Here is a 27,183-nt window from a genome sequence, read left to right on the forward strand (position 1 = left end):
GGCATGTGGGATCTTCCCGGACCGGGGCACGAACCCGTGTCTCCTGCATCGGCAGGCGGACTCTCAACCACTGCGCCACCAGGGAAGCCCTGGTTAATTGTTATAACTTAATTTTTCATTCTTTCACTTACGTACTAAATGTGAGCCCTGGCTGTGGGTTTGTCATATATAGCCTTTATTATGTTGAGGTAAGTTCCCTCTATGCCCACTTTCTGGAGAGTTTTTATTATAAATAAGTGTTGAATTTTGTCAAAAGCTTTTTCTGCATCTGTTGAGATGATCATATGGTTTTTCTCCTTCAATTTGTTAATATGGTTTATCACATTGATTGATTTGCGTATACTGAAGAATCCTTGCATCCCTGGGATAAATCCCACTTGCTCATTGTGTATGATCCTTTTAACGTGCTGTTGGATTCTGTTTGCTAGTATTTTGTTGAGGATTTTTGCCTCTATATTCATCAGTGATATTGGTCTGTAATTCTCTTTTTTTGTAGTATCTTTGTCTGGTTTTGGTAACAGGGTGATGGTGGCCTCGTAGAATGCGTTCGGCAGTGTTCCTTCCTCTGCAATTTTTTGGAAGAGTTTGAGAAGGATAGGTGTTAGCTCTTCTCTAAATGTTTGATAGAATTCACCTGTGAAGCCATCTGGTGCTGGACTTCTGTTTGTTGGAAGATTTTTTTTTTAATAATTCTTTTTTAAAACATCTTTATTAGAGTATAATTGCTTTACAATGGTGTGTATAGTTTCTGCTTTATAACAAAGTGAATATACATATGTCCCCATATCTCTTCCCTCTTGCATCTACATCCCTCCCACCCTCCCTATCCCTCCCCTACAGGTGGTCACAAAGCACCGAGCTGATCTCCCTGTGCTATGCGGTTGCTTCCCACTAGCTATCTATTTTACGTTTAGTAGTGTATATACGTCCATGCCACTCTCTCACTTTGTCACAGCTTACCCTTCCCCCTCCCCGTATCCTCAAGTCTGTCCTCTAGTAGGTCTGCATCTTTATTCCTGTCTTGTCCCTAGGTTCTTCTGACCATTTTTTCTTCTTTTTTTAGATTCCATATATATGTGTTAGCCTATGGTATTTGTTTTTCTCTTTCTGACTTACTTCACTCTGTATGACAGTCTCTAGGTCCATCCACCTCACTACAAATAACTCAGTTTCGTTCCTTTTTATGGCTGAGTAATATTCCATTGTATATATGTGCCACATCTTCTTTATCCATTCATCTGTTGAGGGACACTTAGATTGCTTCCATGTCCTGGCTATTGTAAATAGAGCTGCAATGAACATTTTGGTACATGACTCTTTGAATTACGGTTTTCTCAGGGTATATGCCCAGTAGTGGGATTGCTGGGTCGTATGGTACTTCTGTTTTTAGTTTTTTAAGGAACCTCCATACTGTTCTCCATAGTGGCTGTACCAATTCACATTCCCACCAACAGTGCAAGAGGATTCCCTTTTCTCCACACCCTCTCTGGCATTTATTGTTTGTAGATTTTTTGATGATGGCCATTCTGACCGGCGTGAGATGATATCTCATTGTAGTTTTGATTTGCATTTCTCTAATGATTAGTGAGGTTGAGCATTCTTTCATGTGTTTGTTGGCAATCTGTATATCTTCTTTGGAGAAATGTCTATTTAGGTCTTCTGCGCGTTTTTGGATTGGGTTGTTTGTGTTTTTGATATTGAGCTGCATGAATTGCTTGTAATTTTGGAGATTAATTCTTTGTCAGTTCCTTCATTTGCAAAAATTTTCTCCCATTCTGAGAGTTGTCTTTTGGTTTTGTTTATGGTTTCCTTTGCTGTGCAAAAGCTTTGAAGTTTCATTAGGTCCCATTTGTTTATTTTTATTTCCATTTCTCTAATAGGTGTAAGGTTAGATTGTTTGAGATTTTTCCTGTTTCTTGACGTAGGCTTGTATTGCTATAAACGTCCCTCTTAGAACTGCTTTTGCTGCATCATATAGGTTTTGGATTTTCGTTGTCAAAATGAAACACGTCGTGTTTTGGTTGTCATTTGTCTCTAGGTGTTTTTTGATTTCCTCTTTGATTTGTTCAGTGATCTCTTGATTATTAAGTAACGTATTGTTTAGCCTCTATGTGTTTGTGTTTTTTACATTTTTTTCCCTGTAATTGATTTCTAATCTCATAGTGTGTGGTCAGGAAAGATGCTTGTTATGATTTTAATTTCCTTAAATTTACTGAGGCTTGATTTGTGACCTAAGATGTGATCTATCCTGGAGAATGTTCCATGTGCACTTGAGAAGAAAGTGTAATCTGCTGTTTTGGATGGAATGTCCTATAAATATCAGTTAAATCCATCTGGTCTTTTGTGTCATTTAAAGCTTGTGTTTCCTTATTAATTTTCTGTTTGGATGATCTGTCCATTGGTGTAAGTGAGGTGTTAAAGTACACCACTATTATTGTGTTACTGCTGACTTCCTCTTTTATAGCTGTTAGCAGTTGCCTTATGTATTGAGGTGCTCCTATGTTGGGTGCATATGTGTATTTATAATTGTTATATCTTCTTCTTGGGCTGATCCCTTGATCATTATGTAGTGTCCTCCTTGTCTCTTGTAACATTCTTTATTTTAAAGTCTATTTTATCTGATATGAGTATTGCTACTCCAGCTTTCTTTTGATTTCCATTTGCATGGAATATCTTTTTCCATCCCCTCACCTTCAGTCTGTATGTGTCCCTAGGTCTGAAGTGGGTCTCCAGTAGATAGCATATATATGGGTCTTGTTTTTGTATCCATTCAGGGAGTCGTTGTCTTTTGGTTGTAGCATTTAATCCATTCACATTTAAGATAATTATTGATATGTATGTTCCTGTGACCATTTTCTTAACTGCTATGTGTTTGTTTTTGTAGGTCCTTTTCTTGTCTTGTGTTTCCCACTTAGAGAAGTTTCTTTAGTATTTTTTGTAGAGCTGGTTTGGTGGTGCTGCCTTCTCTTAGCTTTTGCTTGTCTGTAAAACTTTTGATTTCTCCGTCATATCTGAATGATATCCTTGCCAGGTAGAGTAATCTTAGTTGTAGGTTCTTCCTTTTCATCGCTTTAAATATATCATGCCACTCCCTTCTGGCTTGTAGAGTTTCTGCTGAGAAATCAGCTGTTAAGCTTATGGGAGTTCCCTTGTATGTTATTTGTCATTTTTCCCTTGTTGCTTTCAATAATGTTTCTTTGTCTTTAATTTTTGCCAGTTTGATTACTGTGTGTCTTGGCATGTTTCTCCTTGGGTTATCCTGTATGGGACTCTCTTGGCTTCCTGGACTTGGGTTGCTATTTTCTTTCCCATGTTAGGGAAGTTTTCAACTCTAATCTCTTCAAATATTTTCTCGGGTCCTTTCTCTCTCTCTTCTCCTACTGGGACCCCTGCAATGTGAATTGTTGGTGCATTTAATGTTTTCTCAGAGGTTTCCTAGGCTGTCTTCATTTCTTTCATTCTGTTTTCTATATTCTGTTCCGTGGCAGTGCATTCCACCATTCTGTCTCCCGGGTCACTTATCCATTCTTCTGCCTCAGTTATTCTGCTATTGATTCCTTCTAGTGTATTTTTCATTTCAGTTACTGTATTCATCTCTGTTTGTTTGTTCTTTAGTTCTTCTAGGTGTTTGTTCTTTAATTCTTCTAGGTCTTTGTTAAACATTTCTTGCATCTTCTCAATCTTTGCCTCCATTCCTCCTGGCATGTGTTTATGGATCGTGTAGTCATCACCAGCCATATATTTAGTTGATTTGGCAGGAGTAGTTGTTAATTCCTGGCTTATGCTCTGTTTGAGGAGAAGCAATAGTCATTTTGAGCAATACGGTTGTGTAAAAAATTCTGTGGAATTATATTAGGTTTGCCATGTATGGTTGAAGATTTTGGGCTCCATTTTGTAAAATAGGAACAGCTATGGTAAACTTCCAAGTTTTCATATAAAACAATATTAATTTAGGTGGGTGGGCAGAAGAAACATTAATGCCAATTTTTACCAAAGTATGAGCACCTTGCCTAATGTCATTTTAAAAATACAGTAATTTTAGTTGCCATATGAAAGTAAATCTTTATGTAATCTATAGGGCAGTGGAAGAATCAATTAAAATTAATTTTAATTATAGAAAAATGATTAAGGCTTAAATTCATAAAATGCATATATATTTCCCCTAACATATGACTCAAATATTGTATGTACATAGTAGAAAAGTCAGAAGTTTTGACTGAGGAAAAAAAGATTAAGAATCATCTCTAAACCAGAGTATATGTATAACAAAGAAAGAGATCATACTATAGATATTGTTTTGTAACATGTTTTTATTCAGCTAGCAGTTTATCATGGACACCAAGTCATGTGATAATCTACTTCTGACAGCTCATTGAATGAGCATGTGGCTGTCCTGTATTTAATGAATTTCCTATTGTGGGATACTTAAATTGTTTTCTGTTTTGATTTTCACTTTTCATCTGATGCACCATACTGTGATAAATATTTTTTTTATTGAAATATAGTTGACATACAAAATTATGTTTGTTTCAGGTGTACAACATAGTGATTCAGCATTTAACTACATCATGAAATGATCAAGACCATAAGTCTAGTAACCGTCTGTCCCTATGCAGAGTTGTTACAATATTGATGATATTTCTTGGTGTGTAATACGTCCCTGTGACTTATTTATTTTCTCACTGAAAATTTGTATCTCTTAATTACCTTCACCTGTTTCGCCCCCCCAAACCACCCATTTGTTCTATCTATGAGTCTGTTTTCATCTTGTTTTGTTTGTTTTTTGGTTGTTAGATGCCAAATGTAAGTGAAATCATATAGTATTTGTCTTTCTCTGCTTGACTTACTTCACTTAGCATAATATTCTCTAGGTTCATCCACATTGCTGCAAATGGCAGTATTTCATTCTTTTTTATGGCTGAGTAGTATTCCATTGTATAAATATACCACATCTTCTTAATCCAGTCATCTTTTGATGGGCACTTGGGTTGCTTCCATGTGTTGGCTATTGTAAATAGTGCTGCTATCAACATTGTGGTGCATGCATCTTTTTGAAATAGTGTTTTAATTTTTTTTGGCTATATACCTAGGAGTAGAATTCCTAGGTCATATTGTAGTTCTATTTTTAGTTTTTTAAGGAACCTCCATACAGTTTTCCGTAGTGGCTGCACCAATTTGCATTCCCACCAGCACCGTACCAGGGCTCCCTTTTCCCCACATCCTCTCCAACATTTGTTATTTGTAGACTTTTTGATGATGGCCATTCTGACAGGTGTGAGATGATACCTCATTGTGGTTTTGATTTGCATTTCTCTAATAATTACTGATGTTGAGCACATTTTCATGTGCCTATTAGCCATCTATCTGTATGTCTTCTTTGGATAAAAGTCTATTTAAGTCTTCTGCCCATTTTTTATGTTGTTTGTTTTTTAGTTGTATGAGCTGTTTGTATATTTTGGAAATTAAGCCCTTGTTGGTTGCATCATTAGCAAGTATTTTCTCCCAGTCCATAGGTTGTCTTTTTGTTATAGCGATGGTTTCCTTGGCTGTGCAGAAGCTTTGCGTTTAATTTTGTATCTGCTGAACAACTTTTCAGCAGTTTTTTTTGGTGGGTGGGTGGGTTTAAGCTATTTTGATTGAATTTCTGTTATTTTTCTTTTTTTACCTTGGAGTCTAAATTCCATTTATCTGAACAGGGGAAGGAACTGGCCTTTTAAAAAAAAAAAATCCGTCTGGTTATTTGGGGGAATAAAGCACTAATTTTCTTGTCAAAGGATATTTCTGACACATTCTTACTGTGAGTTTGCTAGTTCATGCCAGGAGAGTGTCCAACATGAAATAGATAATTAATTCAGACAGAATCTAGCAAAAATGAAAACTGAACGTCCCTGCAGGGAGCTCTTTTGTCATTCTTTCTGTTCCTGCAGAGAAATCAATGGAGTTTACATTGGAAGATATTGTTCCCTTTAGGGGGAGGTGTCTCAGGGAAGCTGCAACTTCTGACATGGCGGAATAAAAGAGAAACCTAAAATCCCAGGCCGCTGAGTAGTGATTCCCTTGGGTGGCTTGATAATCTAGATCTGTCTGTTTAGTCAATGCCTTTCTGTTTTTACTTGTAGCACTTATACAGTTCCAAGCCTCTTCTATTCAGATGTTAGAATTATAAGTCTGTACTACAAACTACCAAACAGTTTTTCTGTCATGCCTCCTTTAGAAATGGCAAGTATGAGAGTAGCTTTACCACATCAAGTACACATATTTTTGATTCATTAAGCCACAATTTGGGATTTAGATATGTGCCTTTACATTATTTGCCATCAACAGTACAGAAGTTGAGCAACTCTGATCATCAGAATTACTGTCCTTTAGATTATAAGGGACTTGAAAAAAGGCAACTCAATATTTATTCTTTTTTTTTTTACAACACTGCTTTGATAATACACTAGTCTCAGACATTAAAAGACTGAAATTGCTTAAATAAACCTGTGCTAGTATTTTTTTTATACCTATAACCTTTAACCCCATATTATTAGGATAAGAAAGAATGTTATTTTTCCCATTGTTTCTGCTCCATTGATTATAGCTCCTTAAACTCCCTCTTATCCCATGTTATTGTATTTTGGTAACAGAAGCATCCTGTTTTATGAATTGTGTGTGCTGAATTAGCTTAAGAGGGCTTCACTGCATGGTGATGACTTGAGTCCTCTAATTGTGAAGGCAGTTTCTTTTACCTTCATTATGAAAAGGGCAAATAAAGCGGTTTTCATAGCCTAAATGTTTTTAAAAAGCTTTCCCTCTGTTGGAGTAAAGCATCAGGACAAAAGGAGTAGGCTCTTCTTGGGAATTTCTAGAAATACCTTTTGGAGGTAAAATTAGAAGATAGCTATCTGTTCCTCTGCGAAGAAACAAATTCATTCTTACAGCTCAAGAACTGAAGCAAAGACTCTGATTCTTTTGCGATTCATTATCCTTTCCATTGGCAAGCTTCTCTTACACTGTATAAAGCACATTTGCATACAATTGCCTCAGTATTGCCTTTACTGTTAACCTTGTGCTATACATAGAGCAGGTGTTTGTAATATTATTTCCGTTTTGCAGCTGCGGGCACAAATTGAAGGAGATTAATGACTTTGCCATAGTCCCACAGCTACCACATGGGAGAACCTGGGGTTTCAGACTCTAGTCGTGTGCTCTTTACAGTATATCACGTTACATCGGATCTTCGTAATCTGTGCTGTTTAGTGTCGCTAGGGTTCTTGTGGAAGAATAACATGGAAAAAGTATCATTCTCCCCAAGAAACAAAAATGGCAACAAAATATACATAACGTAAGCATTCAGAATGGAATGAATTCTCCAAAATCTCATAGACAAACTAAGCACGATGTTCTGAGTCATTAGTCGGTGAATATTCATATGCTATATATGCATAATACCTAGGTATTGTTCCTTCTATTTTGTTTGTTTTTGCTTGATTTGCCCTTACTGTTGAATTGTGGGCTTAGTATTGTAGGCTGATAGTTTTCCTTGTATTTTGTTTGTTTTTGCTTGTTTTGCCCCTACTGTTGAATTGTGGATTTAGTATTGTAGGCTGATAGTGTTGTAGGCTGATAGTTGCTGTGGATTTAGTATCATAGGATTTAGTATTGTAGGCTGATACTGTTGAATTGTGGATTTAGTATTGTAGGCTGATAGTTTCCTGTGGATTTAGTATTGTAGGCTGTTAGCACTTTTAAGATCTTATTGCACTGTCTTTTGGTCTTGTTAATTTTGAAAAGTTTTTTGTTACTCTAAATTGCTCCTTTGTAGATAGCCTGTATTTTCTCCCGTTTATCTCTGAAGATTGTCTCTTTGCCTTTGGTTTTAAACAGTCATATTATAATGTATAGACATATAAACTTATTTTTAGTGTGGCTTATTTGATTTTAGTTTTCTGTGCAAATCATTTGGGTTATGTATTATGGGAGTGCTTTTTGAGAGTGGTCCAGGTGCCCCCAGCTCACTGCCATTTTTTGTTAATTTCTCAGCTCATTGGTTTCTAGTCCAACCATTACACTAGGGTGCAGCCCTTCAAGGGTGCTGGTTTTATGTGGGGGTCTCAGTTCTGACTCCCTTCCATCTATACAATAAAGGCAGTATCTCCTCTTACCATGTGGACATTTAAACTCAAGCTATTAGGTTATGGAAACTGACAGCTTCCTTTCAATACCACAATGCAGGTATTTCCCTCTTTGTTTCCGGCACTGGATAATTAACCCCACCCCCATTTTTCCTTTTCGCCTCAGCTATATATAAAAGAATTTTCTTCTTTATCAGTCATTTCAAGTATGGCCCATCATGTTGTTGGAGCCAGAAGTCTGTCTATTTTTTGAAAACAGACAAGTCATTGGGTAATAAACAGTAGAGCCGAAACAAGCCAGTAAAGACCAGGAACATGAGCTTGACTAATCTGATATAATATGACAGATTGCACAGGTCAACAGGCTGGTGGATCAGGTCCACAGGGTTCTAGGAGATGGACATAGCAAGATAGTAATCGGTTGAATCCAAAGTCCTCAGGCATGGAAGATCTCTAAGATCTAGTCAAGAATAGCCAGGGTTGGGAAGGTCAAAGGAAGCAGGCTTCTTTATTAGAGGCTTCCCTGCTCCCAATTATGTATAGGCAAGCCTGGATTTACGTATATTCCCTGCAGGTATACCTTGCTTACATTTAAGGCACAATTCATGGCTGGGATTCTGGAATATCTTCTCATATTCCACATGTAGAGTACCATTTCAGGCACTAGTTTTCAAACGTTCTAGGAGGGAGACTTTTAAATCCATGGACAGGGCAAGCCCTTTTTGTACTCCCATAATTGGTGGCCAGAGATCTTTTTTGTTGACGTGCAAAGTGCATCAGAACATGTATGAGACCATACTTCCTCCTGGTATTTTGATTTACGGAAATGTTTGAATGACAAAGCTGTTGTTAGCAGACCTTTCATCTGAGTTACAGTCCTTTTTCCGTCGTGCCTGCAGGATATTTCTTTCTAGATGTCTTTCCATCCGCTCCAGTTAAACATATCCATCCCCCATCTCCTGCAAAGGTGCTCCTTCTTCAGGTTTCCCCTCCATTTAATTGTGTTGCTTTGTATTCACCCAGGTCTCTAGGCCCAAATCATCTCACTTCATTCTCCAAGTCCTTTTAATTCTTTTATTCTCTATCTCAGATTTACCATTCCTCAGGCTCCAGTACCATCAGTAGTTGATAACTACTGATAATCTGATATAGTTATTACTGTGCTAGGTGAGCAGGGTGGGGGGGGGTGAGAACTGTAAGATGTGGTCATTGTCTTTGCAGAACTTAATATCTAGTTGAGAAGACAATTTATATTTACAAAAATAGTGAACAATACCAGGCAGTATGGAATTAAATGTTAAGTTGGGTAGTACAGAGTTTTAGGTGCTAGAAGTTAGAGGAAAGGAAGGGATAAAATGAAGGCCTGAATTGTAAGAGAAAAGTGAATTTTAGAATTGAGATTTGAACTGTCTTGAAACAACGTAGGTTGGAATTAGATAGGAATTTAAAGTGAGGAGAAAGCGTGGATAATTAGAGAGTATATTGAGCATACAAATTTTGGGAAACTTTTGAGGTTCTTTATGTTAGGGACTACTGACAAATAGGAATTAGAGAGGTTCACGACTGCTTTGAGTTTGGCTATAAGACTACCAGAAGAATCTTTCAAAAATAGTATTTGAATTTTGTTTATTCCCCAACTCAGAAATCTCTGGAGGCTTCCTTTTCCTTTTGATTCTGATCCAGACTGCTTTGGTATTCTAGGTACTCTTTGATCCATCAGTCTTGCTTCACCAGGACTCGTGCTTTTTATGTCTACAGTTTGCTTTATTTGTGTTTGACTTATGCTTTCCATTTCCTTGTGGGATGTCTGCCTGATTTCTTTCCATTCCTTCTCCAAGTCCCATCTCTAAACTTTTTGCCTCCTGATACTGTAATGACTCCCACCCACTGAAATAGCTTTCCTCCCTGGGTTCCTCCTGAAACTGTTTTCTGTTGAAAATAGTTCAAAATCTAATCATGCACCTTTTGTTTCCCAATGATTTAGAATTACAGACATTTCTCTTCCTTTTTGATACGGTGGTAAATTCTTTGAAGGGTTAGATTATGTTTTGTATTTTATTGTTCCTCTTAGTGCTGTATACTACTCTGGGTATATACTCGATGTTGAATTGATAGCTTTTAAAGAATTGGTTTCTTTTTTATTTCAAATACTGATGATTTGTAATATTAGAGCTACTTTGTATAAATGTACCTACTGTCATGCCTGACAGTACTGCCCTTAGTGAATGCTAGTGGAATCCAAATTTGTAGTGGATCTCAAGTCAACGAACATTTTTCTGCTGTTTCATGGAAGGTGGAAAATAAGAGCAAAAGCACTGAATCCAAGTTTTCTGAGATACTCTTCCTGCTGTCTTCTTTGAGTCTCTCCTTAATCTGTGTCTTTAAGTATATATTATTCATTTATCTTTGACATCTTTTCACTTGTCAACTCATGTAGTGTTTCCTAAATAATTTATGTTTGTAGATGAAGATAAATTGTGTGTGTTAATTGAAGCTTAAGGGAAAGATTGTAGTGGTTTAGAAAGATTAATCCTTGTTAAACTCTATCTGATTGATCTGTGTTGCCACTCTTCCTGCCTGAGTTTTAAAATTTTAATCAAATATCTGTAAGTGAAGAAATCATCCATTGTAGCTGGAATTGAACTTAAGAAGATATTTGAATATCCTTAAAAACAGATCTTGAAATGGCTTAAGAATACTTGGTTTAAGGGAATTGGGTCAAGCTAACAATAACATTTTTGTTAGTTTTATTTTAGCATTTAACAGCCTCTTAAAAATCTGAAATGACTTTTTAAACAAAGTTTTAAGTTATTATTTTAAATAATAAAATTATTCACCTACCTCATTTAGAAGTTTGTAAGATGATTTGAGAGTGTTTGATTTATGTATGCTAACATCCCAGTTTTCTGAGTGGTGATACAGTTTTCAGCAAGACTAGAAAACTATGAGAACTGTGAATACCTGGATTTAGAAATGTTCTAGCATTATCTCACCCTTCTTGGTTTCAGAGAATGGCTATTCAACAATGTTTGTAGCTAACCTGGAGTGAATTTTGTGTGTATTAGTGCGTGAGGGAGAGCGACAAAGCTTTGCTTCTTTGGTTAACCAAAATAAAGTAAAAAAGCAGTAGTGTGAGGCAGGCTGGATCTTCTTCAACAGCAGTTTATATTAGTTTAAATAATTTCTTTTGAGGGGTGATGATTTATCAGATCTTAACTGCTAGGAGTGTTCTTGTTCTTAAGTTTCCTTATAATGAAAGACAGTACTCTTTACTAACGGCGTCATATGAGCTGGGATTTTGTTAGGCATTGACTTTTGTATTTGCTTCACAGGTGGTTTGTATTCGCTCCACTTGGAATGCTCTCTCCCCAAAGCTGAGTTGTGACATGAGACCTCTCATTTTGAAGACCCTCAGTGAACTGTTTTCTCTGGTTCCTTCCTTAACAGTCAATACAACTGAATATGAGGTATGCATTCAGAGCTCAATAAATTGTCTGTTTCTACATTGGGAAGACATGTGCTTTATCATAACTTTTGGGAAAAAATATTCGTATCTTTTGTTTGCCAAAAATCATTTAGCACTTTTTGTTCTGTGAACATGTTAATATCTTTATGGACTCCTAGGAGTAGGAGGATATCCACCCTTATCAGTCCTCTGTCTTTGAGATTTATTTACATGAAGGATGCCAAGTTTTTATTATGAAAGTATAGTCAAGATTTTTTAAAGCCCATATGTTAAAATAGTGTTTCTTAAAATAATAGAATTCACGAGGCCAACAGTTTAAATGCATTTTGTTGGTGTTTTAAATTCTAAAAAGTGTTACAAAGGCTTTAGTAAGGCAGGGCAGACTTCTGAGTAGTATAGACATAGTGTCATTTGTGGGTTTTTTCTAGCTTAGGCGTAGAGATTTGATTTTTTACGTGTTAGTTTATTAGTTTACATTTTCTATATATAGCTTTGCTTTTCATGTATACTCTTCAATGAAGACGATTGTAAAATCAACCTGTCCTAGGAGAGGAAAATAATTTTATGAACTAGGCAATGTTTGTCATTGTAATGAATTGAAACACTTGGTGGAAGATGTTTTGCTGTAAGATTCACGTACTTCTGTTTAACATTTTCTCTGTTATCTCTTCTTTGAATGAAATGAGAGGGTGGCAGATTGATTTATATCTCCACTTTTGTAGCCATATCCCCTTTCAAGCTCACCTTTTTATCGACTTTCCCTTCAAAGAGCCTCAATTGATTTCCACTTGAAGTCTTGGTGAACCTTTAGTTTGATTTAGTGCTTCACAGACTTTGATAAACTGGCCCTCTGTAAGATTCCAAGAATAGTCCCTTACTTGTTTTAGATCACATGAGAAGACAGAATTGTAGGATAATACTTCTAATCATTCTAAACGCTACACAGTGAAAAGAATCAAATTTGTCCTTACCAAGGACACAATACCTAGCATGGTACATAATGTATATTCAGAACCTAGTTGTTGAATGCATGAATGAACCAATACAGGATATTGTGAGTTTATTCTCACATTTGGGCTTTTCTTTTGGGGTATTAAAAAAAGAATCAGTTCGAGACTCCTAGAGTATATAGTTCACCAACAGTCTTTTTTATGGCCACTGTTCATGGGTACATACCCTAAGTTGTCAGAAAATCTGCCAGGCTACTGATAAGGAGCCCATACTAAAACACAAAATAAGGGCTTTGTATGCAGTGATACGTATATTTATTTTCTGTCTTCAAGGGCTGAACTCATATACCTTTGTATTGCTTGTACTTTCAGTTTTTCTTACATTGAATTTATGAAGTGGCTTGTGTGTTTTTTTATGTTTGCTTACATTGGGTAAGCTGTCTTTTGGATGATTTTTTTTTTCCTTCAAATTTTACATTCCTTTTCAGTGACATTTTATTTTGGTTTATCTTCATGCTTTTAATAACATTAGGATTCCTCTTATTCAGATAGATGGCTTGGGGACCATTTCATCCATCAGTTTCCTCCTAGTAGGGAGATTTCTTCAGTGATCAGAGCCCACCTGGCAGCAGAAGTAAAGAAACGTAGGGAAGACCCCTCTCCCGTCTGTCGCTCTGTCTCTCCCTTCCTCCCCGCCTCCCCCACTTTCTCCCTCCCTCCCTTCCTTTCTCCCTCCCTCTGCCTGTCTCTTCCTGTGTGTGTTTAAATAATTTTCTATTAAGTGCTTACAGTTTGTTTGTATGTAAGACCGAGTTGAATATAGTTTTCCCAAAACATTTCTTAGGTCATTGCTATCCCTAGTCACCTCAAATGCCTTGTGTTTACCAAAAGTGAAGTCCAGTTTCTTTATATGGAGCCAATAAGGTCTCTTAGAATTGGCCTCATTCTGCTTTTCCACCTCCTGCACTCCAGGAAAACCAAACCATTGTAGATTCCTTCTCCGCTTCCAAATTTTTCCATTGCTTTTCCTTTGTTCATGTTGTTCTCTCTGTCTAGTATTACTTTCTTTTTCACCTCTAATTTTAAAGTCTATTTTAGGAAATAAAGAATTGGTTTAAGTTATCTCATCCTTTGAGAATTTTTCTTCAACAGGAGTCTATTGCTCCCAAAGTTCTTTATCTATACTGTCTTAAGAACATTTATTTCTATTTTATACTACAGGTATATGTATACATATATTTTCTCCATTAACATATAAGCTTGTTGAAAATAGAGTCCATGTTTCAATTTGTATATTTTCTGAATTGCTTTGCAAGTGCTTGATCATTCATTCATTGACTCAGAATATATTTGTTAGAAATGTGCTAGGCCTTAGAGATACTAATAAACAATAATAGACACTATTTTAAGTAGTTATTATATTCCCCAGTGCTCTTCCAGTTACTTTATATCAATTAGTTCTAATATCTGATAGGAAGTTATTATTTTTCATTTTATAACAAAAGAATCTGAGGTTTTAAGAGGTCTATCAATTCATTAAACAAATATTTATTGAGTATCTGCTACATGCAAGACAAGTAACCGAACCAACACTGTAGTTTCTAAGTGAAAGCTGTTTTCTAAACCCAGGACTTTCTAGCTCCAAGGCTATATTTTTCCATTATACCATGTTGTCAGTCCCTGCCTTCTGAAAGCTCAAAAGTTGGTAAAGGATAGAGACATAAGCAATAATAATTATAATAACATTTGATGAGCACAGTTACTCAAAGGGCTACGAGAGTGTGGTGGTGGAAGTGACAAGCATTCTTAGGAGAAATCTAAGGAAACCTTATTTAGTCGGTGCTATTAGACTAGAATCATGAAGAATTAATAAAATGTTGCTTTTCATTGACGTTTTTAAGAGAATATGCAAACACAAGGAGGTATAGAAGAACCTCATACGATTTAGCAGGGCAAGAAGTTAGATGTGGCTGAAATTAAGAAGACATTGAGTGTTGGAAGATAAATGACTTTTTATGCTCAATTATTTATTAAGTATTTGTCATTTGAGGAACTGGGCTTTATATTCTTTATGTACTGGCCTTTGAAATGAGAAAGACAGCCACCGCTTTAAGGAGTGTACAAGCTAGTAGTGAGTTGACCACATATACAGATAATCACATTAGATGCTAAATTGTGCCATGTGCCATATGGCCGCCTAGAGAAGGGAGAGCTCTCTTCTGGGTAGGGGGTTAGGAATAGAGGCATGAAAAAGGAGAGTGACATTTGTACTAAGACTTGAGAGATCAGTAAGAAATGGTTAGGTTTCTAAATTCAATAATCTTAAAATCTCACCTTGTTTAACATATCCATATGTTTAGATGATGAGTCTGTTTCTGAGTATTTTCATTTTATGAATGATGGATAAGTACAGATTAAGTCAGTTACTAGTGGTATAATTTTTAAAGTGATTTAATTTCCACATTTGCTACTTTAGATTGTTTGCTCTCAATTTTATCTTTGTCTTAAAATTTTATTCTGTTGTTTGTTGATTTTTCAGAATTTTAAAGTTCAAGTCCTCAGCTTCCTCTGGAACCACACTCAAAACAAGGTACTGTCACAAGGGCGTCAGTGAAACAGAACCAAACTGGGGAAAGAACTGTGAAATAAGACTCTTAGGATAAAAATATAACTCCCTTGAAATGATGCCTTCTTGCTTTTAAAAGAATTGTGACTATTAATAAATTTAGGTTTTAAAAGTTATTCTTAATTTATGCCAGTTAATACATTTTCACCATAAAATGCACTTGTTACTTTGTGACACTGACAGATATGAAGAAGGACTGTTGCCATTGCCTCTCCTTTTAAAGGTCCTTCCTCTTTCCTGCTTTGCCCCTCCCCCACCGATAAGCACATCAAACAAAAAGTCCACTCCATTTTTTGTTTGTTTTTGGTTTTTAAAAAATTTTTATTGGAGTATAGCTGATTTACAATGTTGTGTTAGTTTCAGGTGTACAGCAAAGTGAATCAGTTATACATATACATATATCCACTCTTTTTTAGATTCTTTTCCCATATAGGCCCTTACGGAGTACTGAGTAGAGTTCCCTGTGCTGTACAGTAGGTCCTTATTAGTTATCTATTTTATATACAGTAGCATGTATACTCTCCATTTTTCAAATGTCATTTCCAATCAAGGAGTATAGAGCAGAGGGTGTTGGTGATGTTCCACCTGGTTCATGAGCGAAAAAGCTTAGATTCCAGAAGACCAGCTCTCCCAGGGAGTAGCCGGAGACTCAGAGTCCACTTCCAGGCCTATCAAACTCTATACCGTCGTACTCCTTCCGCTAAACCATACCACCTCATGGGGACTTGAGCAATTAGGAGTTATTTTATGTTTAATGTCCCAGCTAGGATAGAAATGTGGTTTTTCTGATGCCTCTGTCCAGTGCTGTTTTCTCTCTATTTTTATTTTATTTTATTTTATTTTTTTTCTTTGCCGGTACGCGGGCCTCTCACTGTTGTGGCCTCTCCCGTTGTGGAGCACAGGCTCCGGACGCGCAGGCTCAGTGGCCATGGCTCACGGGCCCAGCCGCTCCACAGCATGTGGGATCTTCCTGGACCGGAGCACGAACCGGTGTCCCCTGCATTGGCAGGCGGACTCTCAACCACTGCGCCACCAGGGAAGCCCTCTCTCTATTTTTAATTGGGACGTACTAAGCAAGGCTTGAATACCATTTCCAAAGCACTGACTATAGAACTTTGAGGTTGGTCAGGGAAGATTTTCTTTCTGCCTCCAGAGTTGATGTTTAATATATGTTGTTTCTTTTGTTTATCTTACTTTTACTCTATCTAGGACCCAGTTGTAGCAAATGCTGCATATAAATCTCTGTCACACTTCAGTGCCAGAGAGCACACCATTCTTCATCTGCCTGAAAAGGTAGGTTTATCTGCTTTCTTACCGGTACCTCTTTACTGCTACGTTTTATAACTTTACTTATATCCCCTGCTTAGGGAATTCTTACCTGTAACTCTAGATGTGTTGTCCATAAAAGATAAGAATTTATATTTATAATTTGTTTAATCTGTAGTAGACTATAGAGGTCTTAGACTTCACAGATAATGAACTGAAGCAGATGGAAGGTGAAAATGAAATCTCTATAAGGTGACTTGGTGTATGACTGCATTGCCCTGTGCCCAGGGCAAGGTCTATGTCACTATAGGAACCACCTTACCCAGTTAGTGCGCCGTCTTGAACTTCACATCCAAGCACGACCTGCTCAGAGTAAGGTTTTCTACCACCTGAGCAGCCAGAGATCTTTATTTGTGATACAGAATTGAAGTGCCGTCGTAAAAAAATCTGCTATTTATTTGTTTACTTTGAAATGATATATAGGTTAGTCCCAGAGAACTGGATGAAGAAAGTATCACTCTCTTTTAAGGGTTAACACACTGTGAGATATTATCTTAGTTTTTAGACTAGACTAAAAACATACTACCTTTTCTACTACCTACCTAGTATAACCAGCTTTAAATTATCAGGTTATATTAAGGAATTAAGTGTAGGATTTCTTTCTTTTTAAAAAATATTTACTTATTTATTTATTTATTTTTGGCTGCATTGAGTCTTTATTGCTGTGCACAGGCTTTCTCTAGTTGTGGCGAGCGCGGGCTACTCTTCGTGACAGTGCACGGGGCTTCTCATCGTGGCGGTTTCTCTTGTGGCGGAGCACAGGCTCTAGGCACGAGGGCTCAGTAGTTGTGGCTCGCGGGCTATAGAGTGCAGGCTCAGTAGTTGTGGCGCATGGCCTTAGTTGCTCCACAGCACGTGGGATCTTCCTGCACCAGGGCTCGAACCCGTGTCCTCTGCATTGGCAGGCAGATACTTAACCACTGCACCACCAGGGAAGTCCCTAAGTGTATGATTTCACATTTAGTGTTACTGCTAATTCAAAGGCATACAAATGGTTATTTAATGCCTTTAGAGTGTAAGGAAGACATTGTTTTAGAAGAAGTTATGCGTAACATTACCCAGAATCTGTCCTTGAGGTGAAGTGGCAAGTTTTATTGTGAATTTCTTGGGATCCTCAGGCATTAAAATGAGTTGACTTTTTCTTCTGGGTTGAGCTTATGCAGAGACTAGATGCCAGTAGTAACCAGGCAAACTTCTGTTCATTGAATTGAATTGGAGGGACTGAAGATAGGCTCTTGTAAAACCAAATCCTAAGTGAGGCAGGATTTCCCGTGTCACTGAGAACTCGAAGACAGATCGGCCAGCTTGTTGTGCAGTTATCACAAACAGGAAGCCTTAACAAAAGATGTCCTATGACTCGTAAAATTTAAAAAGATGGGATTTCAGACTACACCATGGTGACTAGCAATACCCATAGCTTTTGAAAAAAAGAGAGAGAAAGGTAAAGAAAAAGGAAAAAATTACATGTAAATTTGGTATGTAAACTCCTACCAATAGATTACCTACACTATCTGGAAAGATATACTTTTTCTTATTTTATATATATACATACATATATATTTTTTGGCTGCACTGGGTCTTAGTTGAGGCACGTGGGATCTTCATTGCCACGTGCGGGATCTTTGTAGCAGCACATGGGTTCTTAGTTGTGACATGCATGCAGGATCTAGTTCCCTGACCAGGGATCGAACCCTGACCCCCTGCACTGGGAGTGCAGAGTCTTAACCACTGGACCACCAGGGAAGTCCCTATATTATTTTAAATAAGCAATTGGTAATTTAGATCACAACATAATGATTACCTTTATTTTTAGCTATTATTACTGAAACATTCCAGCTGGAATGATAGCTTTTATTAAATAACTCCCATATACTCTTGACTGTTTAGTCTCTACCTCTTTAAATAATGTTATGTTTCTATTTTATCCTACTTGAGGGTTATGTTTAGTTTCTGGTTGTGTTTGTTAGAGTTATTACTCAGCTAAGTGCTGTACGCAGTCAAATATTAGATACTTTCTTAATCTAACTCTTCTATATCCTCTGATCCCTAAACAACCATAAATAGCTCTTTATACCTTCCAACATAAAGGGTAGTGATGTACTATATATGCTTGGGTTTTCACCAGCAGAGCGTGAAGAGCTGTAAAAGAAATCTCTAAGACTGATCTTAGCCATGCTTTTCAACCTTTTTTCTGCCCTAACCCCCTTCTAGGATGTGATTCCCTCTCATATGTAACAGAGGTTCACTACCGTGGATATTCTTAACTGAGATTAAGATGAGAGGACATATGGTTTAAAAGAGTCCACCCCACTTCAACCCCCAGTTTCTGATATAGAGGACCTTCCTCCGCATGGAGAATCATTACTTCCAAGACCACACCATGCATTGTTCTTCTTCTTTTTATTAATTACTGATTTTCAGTTTGGCTGTTTGAATATCTAAGAACTAAAAGTCCAGAAAATGGTCAGTATGTTCATATTCCAAACAAGTCCCTGAAGCCTAAGGGTGCAACCCCAGATCCCACCTCTGTTTTGTAGATAGTGGCAGTGATGTGAAACTGTGGCTCACTTTCTACAAAAGCATACTTTCAACTGTTTCAAAAGTCTCTGCCAGGTAAGGACTTCTCTAGTGTAAAATCTAAGATTCCTCCTTGTTGTCAGAGTTTACTCACTCTGCACCAAGGGCAGTTTGGTTTACTCACAAAACTGAAGGGTACTTGTATACCTTTCCAGTGAAAGGTGTATAGGTTCTCTTTTTCTACTTGTGGAAACTTGTGAAATAATCTTTTAACAGAACATACAGTGAATTTCAAGTAGAAATTTTTTTTGAAAAAGAGAATTTTTTTAAAAGATACTATCCACATGGTTACTTTTGTGGATTATAATTCAACTACTTTTGTAAGTACACCTTTAAATTTATCAAAGAAAGATTTCTTGTTCATTGCTGCATCAACTTAAACTGTGAAACTTGTTGAAAGAAAGCTAACAGGCTGGTAAAACAGAAGGCATTAAAGGAGTGACAGACATCAGAAGGAATATTTAGGGTTAAACGAAACAGTACCACCTAAGGTAAGATGGAAAATATCAATGGAGAGTAGAGCTGAATGAGATATCATGTGAGCCAGGGATTTGAATAGCAGATTCATTAACTCATCTTTCTTGTCACTGGTTTGTTATTAGGAAGTTTTGTGGGATCGTTGATGATAGACACTTAACACTTGCATTGGTTTAGTGATTATTTATTGGACGTATACTAAGTGCTAGGCTGTCTTATGAGCTGGGAATGTTGAATGAAACCATGTGTGAGGTGAACGTGATAACCACTACACTACGGAAATAAGGCCGGTGAATGAATCCATGTGTTTGTTGGTTTGTAAAAATATTATTGTTAATCACTTGAAACATGCAAGTCTAAAGTTGGTCAAAAAATTTCGGGGGGGGCTTCTTTGAGGACCTGTTGATTTCAGTGTTAAAAAATAGACATGAATGATTTTTCCCTTTTAGTTTGTATTTCTTTGTCTTTTTAGCTATTTATCCTTCTCCTTTGCCTTCTTTAGTGCCCCCTGACACCCCCAAAATGAAACAAAACAGAAAAACAAACCAAAAAAAGCTATAAAGAATGGTTTTTCTGGTAAAACAGTCAGTAATTGATAAACATTTAGGTTGACTCTTCTCTCTGACTTGGGTTCTTTAAAAAATGCTTGGCTGCTTAAAAATTAAACTTTTTATTATAGAGCTCTTAAGATAGTGTTGTTGATTTCTGGAGTTAATTTGAGAAGGGAGTAATATAAAAGAACTTATTATGCACCCTGGGTTGGTATTAATGTGGTGTAACCTGTTCTGCGTTGATTTAAGTGAATGTTATTGATTTCATCAGAAGCTGTTTCTCTTCTTAAATGAATTTATGCAGATACTTAACGAGTTCCAAATAAATCCTCTGTTTATGCACAAACTCCTGGATTTTCTTAGGTTGCACACACAGAAACGTGGTTGAAAGGTTATCTGGCTCAGAAAATGTAGTAAGTAAGGCATTTTGTAGGATAAGCTTTCCAATATTCAACTTAAAGCAGATTTTAAAAGTAATTTATCATTTTATATTTGGCTCTCCCTTTAAGTTTCTTCAACAAAGCTTAGCTATAATTGGAAGCGTGTAGTTGGTGTGCGTATGTGCATGTGTGTGTATTCTAAATAGACAGTTTTTTCCTGGATGTTTGAGTAGCTAATGTAATATAGTTAGCAACATTTTATAATTTTAACAAGTATTTTTTCATATGACTTCCCTTGATTTTCCTTAGTTGTACTCATGTTGATCTTATTCACTTGTTGCATACAAACAAAGGGAAAAGACTGGGACTAGCATAGGGAAGCTGGAACAAATACTTCTTTAAGAGATGAACAGAGGAGTAGGGAAATGCCATGAAACCAAAGTCTAACAATAAGTGCTACTTAGTTCAGGAGAATCAGCTCACCTTTGAAGAAACAAAATTGAAGGTGTAATCATACCATTATAAGTAGGCAGAGTATATCATCTATACTTAAATTACAGTACATTGGGGCTTCCCTGGCAGCGCAGTGGTTAAGAATCTGCCTGCCCACGCAGGGACATGGGTTCTAGCCCTGGTCCTGGAAGATCCCATATGCCGTGGAGCAACTTAAGCCCCTGCGCCACAACTACTGAGCCTGCGCTCTAGAGCCCATGAGCCACAACTACTGAAGCCCACGTGCCTAGAGCCCGTGCTCTGCAGCAAGAGAAACCATGGCAATGAGAAGTCCACGCACTACAACGAAGAGTAGCCCCCGCTCACTGCAACTAGAGAAAGCCCATGAGCAGCAACGAAGACCCAATGCAGCCAAAAATAAATAAATAAAATAAAGTAAAGTAAATTACAGTACATCTCTAATGTCTTTGTTAACATATATGTGTATGTAAGATGCAGACATATGTTGTTTATCGCACAGCAGATAAATTAATATAGGGGTGCAGTTATGTGAATGCAAAATTAGACAACTTAAGATGGATGAACGGATCTTTCTTTTTAAAATCCCCAACCTAGTAGGTCTTCTTTAGTGGCTGTCGGAAATATTGATGGCCTGCGTGCTGTGACTCATTGAGCAGTTAAACTGGATAGGCTAAAATGTGTGCAAAAAAGATCAGATTCCTTTTATACTACATAATTCTGGAATTGGGAGCATTGGTCACTTGGCCTAGTTCATCCACCAGCTGAGGTCCCTCTGAAGGTGGTGGCAGCTTCTGCCTCTATTTCCTATGCTTCCGCTTGTGCTGCTGCCTCTTCTGCTGCCCCTCCTCCAACCCACACTCTCCCTTCCCCTTTCCTCTCTTTCCTATCGCCTCCCTTCCTCCCTTCCTCCTTCCTTTCTTTTAAAATAACTTTACTGAGATATAATCCGCATTCCATACAATTCACCCATTTAGAGCATGCAATTCAAGTGGTTTTAGTGTATTCAGAGAACTGTGCAACTAATCACAGAGCTGCCACAATCTAATTTTAGATCATCTTATTAGCAATCAATCCCCATTACCCCTTTCTTTCCCCCCAGCACTAAGCAACCTTTAATCTACTTTCTGTCTCTGTAAATTTACCTGTCCTGAACCTTTCCTATAATGAAATCATATAGCATGTGTTCTTTTGTGACTGGCTTCCTTCACTTAGCATAATGTTTCCAAAGTTCATTCACGTGGAACACATATCTGCACTTCATACCTTTTTATGATTGAATAATAGTCCATCGTGTAGGTGTGCCGTATTTTGTTTATATGCTCATGGACATTTGAGTCGCTTCCATTTTTGCTGTTACAACTAATGTATTCACATTCGTCTGCAAGTTTTGTGTGATCATTTGTTTTCACTTCTCTTGGTCATATACCTGGGAGTGGAATTGCTGGGCCATACAGTAACTCTGCATTTCGCTTTTTGAGAAACTGCCAAACCGTTTTCCAAAGGGGCTGCACCGTTTTACCTTCCCACGAACAGTGTGTGAGTGTTCTGATTTCTCCACATCCTCACCATCCCTGCGAGTTTTCATATTAGCTTAAGTGTTTACCGCTGGCTTCCACCTCCCCGAGTCTCCTATCACTTGTGAATGTGACATGTAGCAGAGCTTATTCATGTAGCCTCCAGCTGTAAGCATTGTTGTCTGTTTCCCCCCATATGCTGTTCAAATATTATTTTCAATTTGTACTATGATGTGTAAAAAGTCAGGAAGCAAGGTAAACAGACCCAGAACCAACTCCTTTTTTTGAAACTTTTTAGGCAACTAGGACTAGTTAAAATCTCTAAGATACCTCTTGATGATACCAAATGTGGCAAATTCCAAGTATATACACAGACCAGAGACACTCCGAAAGCCCTGCTTGTCAGAACCAAAAGGTTTGCAAAGGTGCCAGGGTTCCCCTGGTGTGCGCTGATATCAACAAATGCAGGCATGCCCTCTGCGGAGCATGCATCATTGTTATCTCTGTAATTATGGCTGGCTCAGCCCTCTGAGAATTAGATCCTCAAGACTGAATCAGAATTAAATCTTGTCTTGGAAAGTGCTTGGTGGTCAGGTTGCTTTCACTCCTTCACTACTGAAAAGAACGCTAGTTATGATTGAAAGGCTTCATCGGAGTTGAGGTTATTATACGTGAGAAGCATTTTATCTCTGTTTGCTTTTATCCCCCTGCAAGAATCCTAACTCAGTGCAGTTCCTAAACGGAGCAGTGCTTTGGGGACCTATGAAAAAGGCAGTCTGCAGGAATTGTTAATTATTTCTAAAAATAACTCCGGGAGACAGGCTAATGGTAATGACTGGGTTCTGGCACTTTACGGTTATAGCAACCACATTTATATATTTTGATTTCCTCCCCTAATGCTTAATTATCTCCATGTGGGCATTATCATGGTGTGTCATTGAAAGTATTAAAAATTTAATTAATTGCTTGACAGTTATAGCTTGTGGAAACTACAATAGTGGTAATCTTTTTACATTTTTAATTTTTGGTTCAAATAAACCTAACTAATCACAGAGTAACCACAAAATCTTCAAATGGCAAACTAGACACTATAAAGTATAGCTACCAACTGCAGATTTTAGTGTTTTTATATTCCATAGCAACAAACTGCTAAGTCTAAAAAAAAAAAGTCAGCTACAGCATTCTGTGTCTTCCTGATCTCTACTATGTATATTCTACTAGAAGATTTTAAGCTTTGTCATAGAAATATGGCTGAAATCACAAATTTTTAAAACATGTATTCAGACAAGGCAAATATTTAATTATAAACCACAGAAGTTCAATATATTGAATGTGTGTTTGCATTTTATTGTCAGATGGTATAAAATTTTATTAGTTTTCTATAGTAATCATTGCTTAGGCTGGTTTATGGTGATTTTCTTACTATATTACCATTAGTTCTTTACATGGATCTGGGAGTGTTTCTAATAAGATGATTAGGTTTACCATTTAGTTAATCTGAAAATGAATAGATTTTAAAAATTAATTTTCATGGTCTTTTGGCATTGTAGAGCAATGAGTCTAACTTAATTTTTTAAAGGAAAAGATTTTACATAATATTTTAGTATCGCCTTCTCTATCATTTCAGGTAAGACCAGAAATCCAAATTCCTGATGACCTCGATGAAGATGAGGAGGGTGACGAAAAGGACGTGGATCTTTCCATTCCTGGTTCTTGCTATCTCAAACTGTTGTCACTCACTGCTCCTTCCGTTTTACCAGGTGACTCCTATTTTGTGTCAGGGAAGCTAGCATTTTTTTAGTGATTTTAACTGTCTGATTAATTGTGCTCTTTTGTGATGAACACATATTATAGCTTACTTTAATCTTAAATACTTATTTTCTATGTGTCTTATAGGGACTGCTTGAGGTAGTATGGTGTTCAAAAACACACTGAAAAATGTTAGACTCAAGTAAAAATAAACTGGAGAACTAGTTTAAACAACCATTTTCACTGAAAAATTTAAATTCATCTCAAAAGTTAAATTTATTCTACAAATTTTCAGTGAGACTTTAAGTCACTGATTCAAATGGTTCTTTAGCTTATTTATATAAGATAACTGAAAAGATCATTAGAATCTTCAGAAATTTCCTGGGTAGTTTCATCATTAGAAATATATTCTTACTAAAGAAAGGGTGGTACCAGTATTTGAGAGCTATACATTAATGCTTTTAAAAAATAGATTAACTTGTATGGTCGTTCAGCAATTTTTTTTTCCAGCTTTGATATAAAGCGTACAGGACCTTGACATTTTAAAAAATTATTCTAATTATACCTAGTTGTTCTAATTCAATAGTAGCCAACATTTTCCCAAGCATGCATCTATTACCTTATTCTGTCCCAAATCTACCCTGAATGTTCATGGATGTAAAAATTTAATTTCTCAAAATTAAGTTCAATAAACACAAGAAATGTCATCTTTATCTTCTCAGTCATAATCTCAGTAGCCTGTAATGTTAGAAGTTTTTATCCTTGGTTTCATCCCACATGGAGATTCTTGAGGAATTCAGCCAAGTATATAGTAGTATTTCTTGCTAGACAAAGCTCCTGTCCCAAATTCCTGCCTCCTTTCATTAGAGAAAACTGAACGGTACAACTTAGACAGAGTCCACCTTTTCTTTTCTCCTGATGTCCAGAACAAGCCTTAAGGACTTCTTCCCTTTTTCTTTCTCCTGATCGTCCCCACTTCCTACCTGAAGGCTCTTCAGAGTCTAGGACCTCCCCTGTGGTTAATAGTAAGCCCAAGGAAGAAAAAAGCCATCAGTTATCCAAAGTTCCTTCTGTATCCCAGAATAACCTTAGAGTTCAAAGTCCTCTTGGGTTTTTGCATTCATGGTATTTTACTTTCATTTAAACTACTCTCAGGGCTGGAATTATTTGATAATCCTTAATTCTCTGAAGAGCTTGACAAGTAGACAAATTTTCATTCCTGGGTTAGTCTTCGTGTAGATGTGTACTTATCTCTTGACATGTATCAGCTTTTACCAGAATAGGGTGTCTTCTGAGAAAGCATGAAATTCTTTCCTCACAAATGCATGATTCTTAGGTCCATTCTGAAAAGTCTATACTCCTCCCAAGCTTGAAGCAGTCGTACATGTGCATGTACATACAGGAATTGAAATGTATGACCTGAAGTTGGATATTACTCACACTTTTCATTTAGATGATGCGTTGATCAGGGTCTTCGCAGGAAATTCAGAGAGAGTAATTGAGAGTTTAATAAAGGGACTGCTTAAAGGTGTGTTGTCAAGGTTAAAGGAAATTCACTAGCAATGGTGAATCATCTAAGAATGGTTAATGTCCCTCAGCCTGAAGAGGTAAGGGAAGGGAGCAGTTAGGAGAAGAAGAGAGAGCTTCTGGGTCATAAGAAGCTCCTAAGGGGAGCAAGGCCCTTCAAAAGAGGGATGCAGACCACCTGGGGCAGTCCTGCAGGAGGGTGTCTGGGGATTACATGCTCTCACCTCTGTTTGCACCCTGTGATCGCCTGCCAGTGTCTCCCATTGGATGAAGCCAACTAAAAGCCAGAGGACAAGGGAGTCTGATGATGCAGTTGTGAAAGGTTATTCTTCCGGGGCACAGAGTAGGGTTGAGAGTGTGGATCTGGAGGGGTGAATAGAAAACATACTACATAGGTGTTCTCTGGGCTTTGAATGGAGAAGCTTTGTTGCACCTAGGAAAGTTCTATATAGGAATGACAGAACTGGGTACATAATACATGTTCCAGTGAGTACTTCTGCCTTTAATTTAATCGTGGTCATTTAAAGGAGACTTTTAGACCTATTCAGAATGAAATTCTAGTTTAGGTAGACAGACTCTTGCTTTTTGTTCCTATAATAAGAGGCACCTGTGGTAGTTTCCTTTTTTGTTTTCCATATGATTTGTTTAGCTTTAATTTTTGTTGTTTTTATTTCTGCATTGGGCAACCTCTAGTGGTCCTTAGGAAAATAACACTTGAATATAAACCTATAGTGCTAATCAGGTATTTTGTTTGGATACCCTATTGTCTTCTGATCCCACATTACTGCATTACCTTATAATAAGTGAAGGTGTCAAGCAATAAAGAGCTTGGGCTTAATTAGAAGGAACACAAACAAAGAAATAATGAATTAATTTTTTAAAATAAGTGTACTGATATTACTGCCGAATGGTGGATAGTCATAAAGGGCCTCTCTGAAAATATCTAAATGACAGGAAGGTGCCAGTCACGTGGACATTGGGGATTAGTGTGTTCCAGGTGGAAGAAATGGCAAGTGCAGTGGCCTTGACTTAGATATGAACTTTGTGTTATTGAGGAATGGACAAAAAGGGCTTGTGGAAGTGTGTCTTTAACACAACTAGGAAGGAAGGTGGGTGGTAGAGATGAGGTCACAGGGAGAGTCAGGGGCTAGGTCATAGAAGGCCTTGATCATTGTCAGACGTCTTGACGTTATTCTATGTACAGTGAAGAAGCATTGAAAGATGTTAGGGAAGGAAATGACATAAAACTCTAGCTTCTTTCTGGGTAGAGGATGGTTTAGAGGAGTGGTCATGAGGAGAAGAAACCAAGAACTAGTTTTTAAATTTATCCAGATGAGGAAGAGAGAAGATAATGACTGCGCAAGTAGCAGTGAAAATGGAGAGAAACTGATGGATTTGAGATATATTTTTAAAGGTAGATCTAAAACTACTTGCTACATATAAGGAGTG

The 27,183-nt window shown here is 37.2% G+C and overlaps 1 protein-coding gene across 1 annotated transcript in view; it reads left to right on the forward strand.

Annotated features, from left to right (window-relative positions):
• LOC112407024 (focadhesin-like) overlaps positions 1-27,183 on the forward strand; it is a 223,269-nt gene that overhangs the window by 99,479 nt on the left and 96,607 nt on the right. Inside the window, 4 exon segments of the mRNA XM_024756153.1 lie at positions 11,450-11,584; positions 15,073-15,123; positions 16,369-16,452; positions 24,086-24,218. Of these exon segments, the coding sequence (XP_024611921.1) occupies positions 11,450-11,584; positions 15,073-15,123; positions 16,369-16,452; positions 24,086-24,218 (403 nt within the window).

Source organism: Neophocaena asiaeorientalis, unplaced genomic scaffold (genome assembly GCF_003031525.2).
Source record: "Neophocaena asiaeorientalis asiaeorientalis breed wild unplaced genomic scaffold, Neophocaena_asiaeorientalis_V1.1 scaffold1013, whole genome shotgun sequence".
Lineage (NCBI taxonomy): Eukaryota > Metazoa > Chordata > Mammalia > Artiodactyla > Phocoenidae > Neophocaena > Neophocaena asiaeorientalis.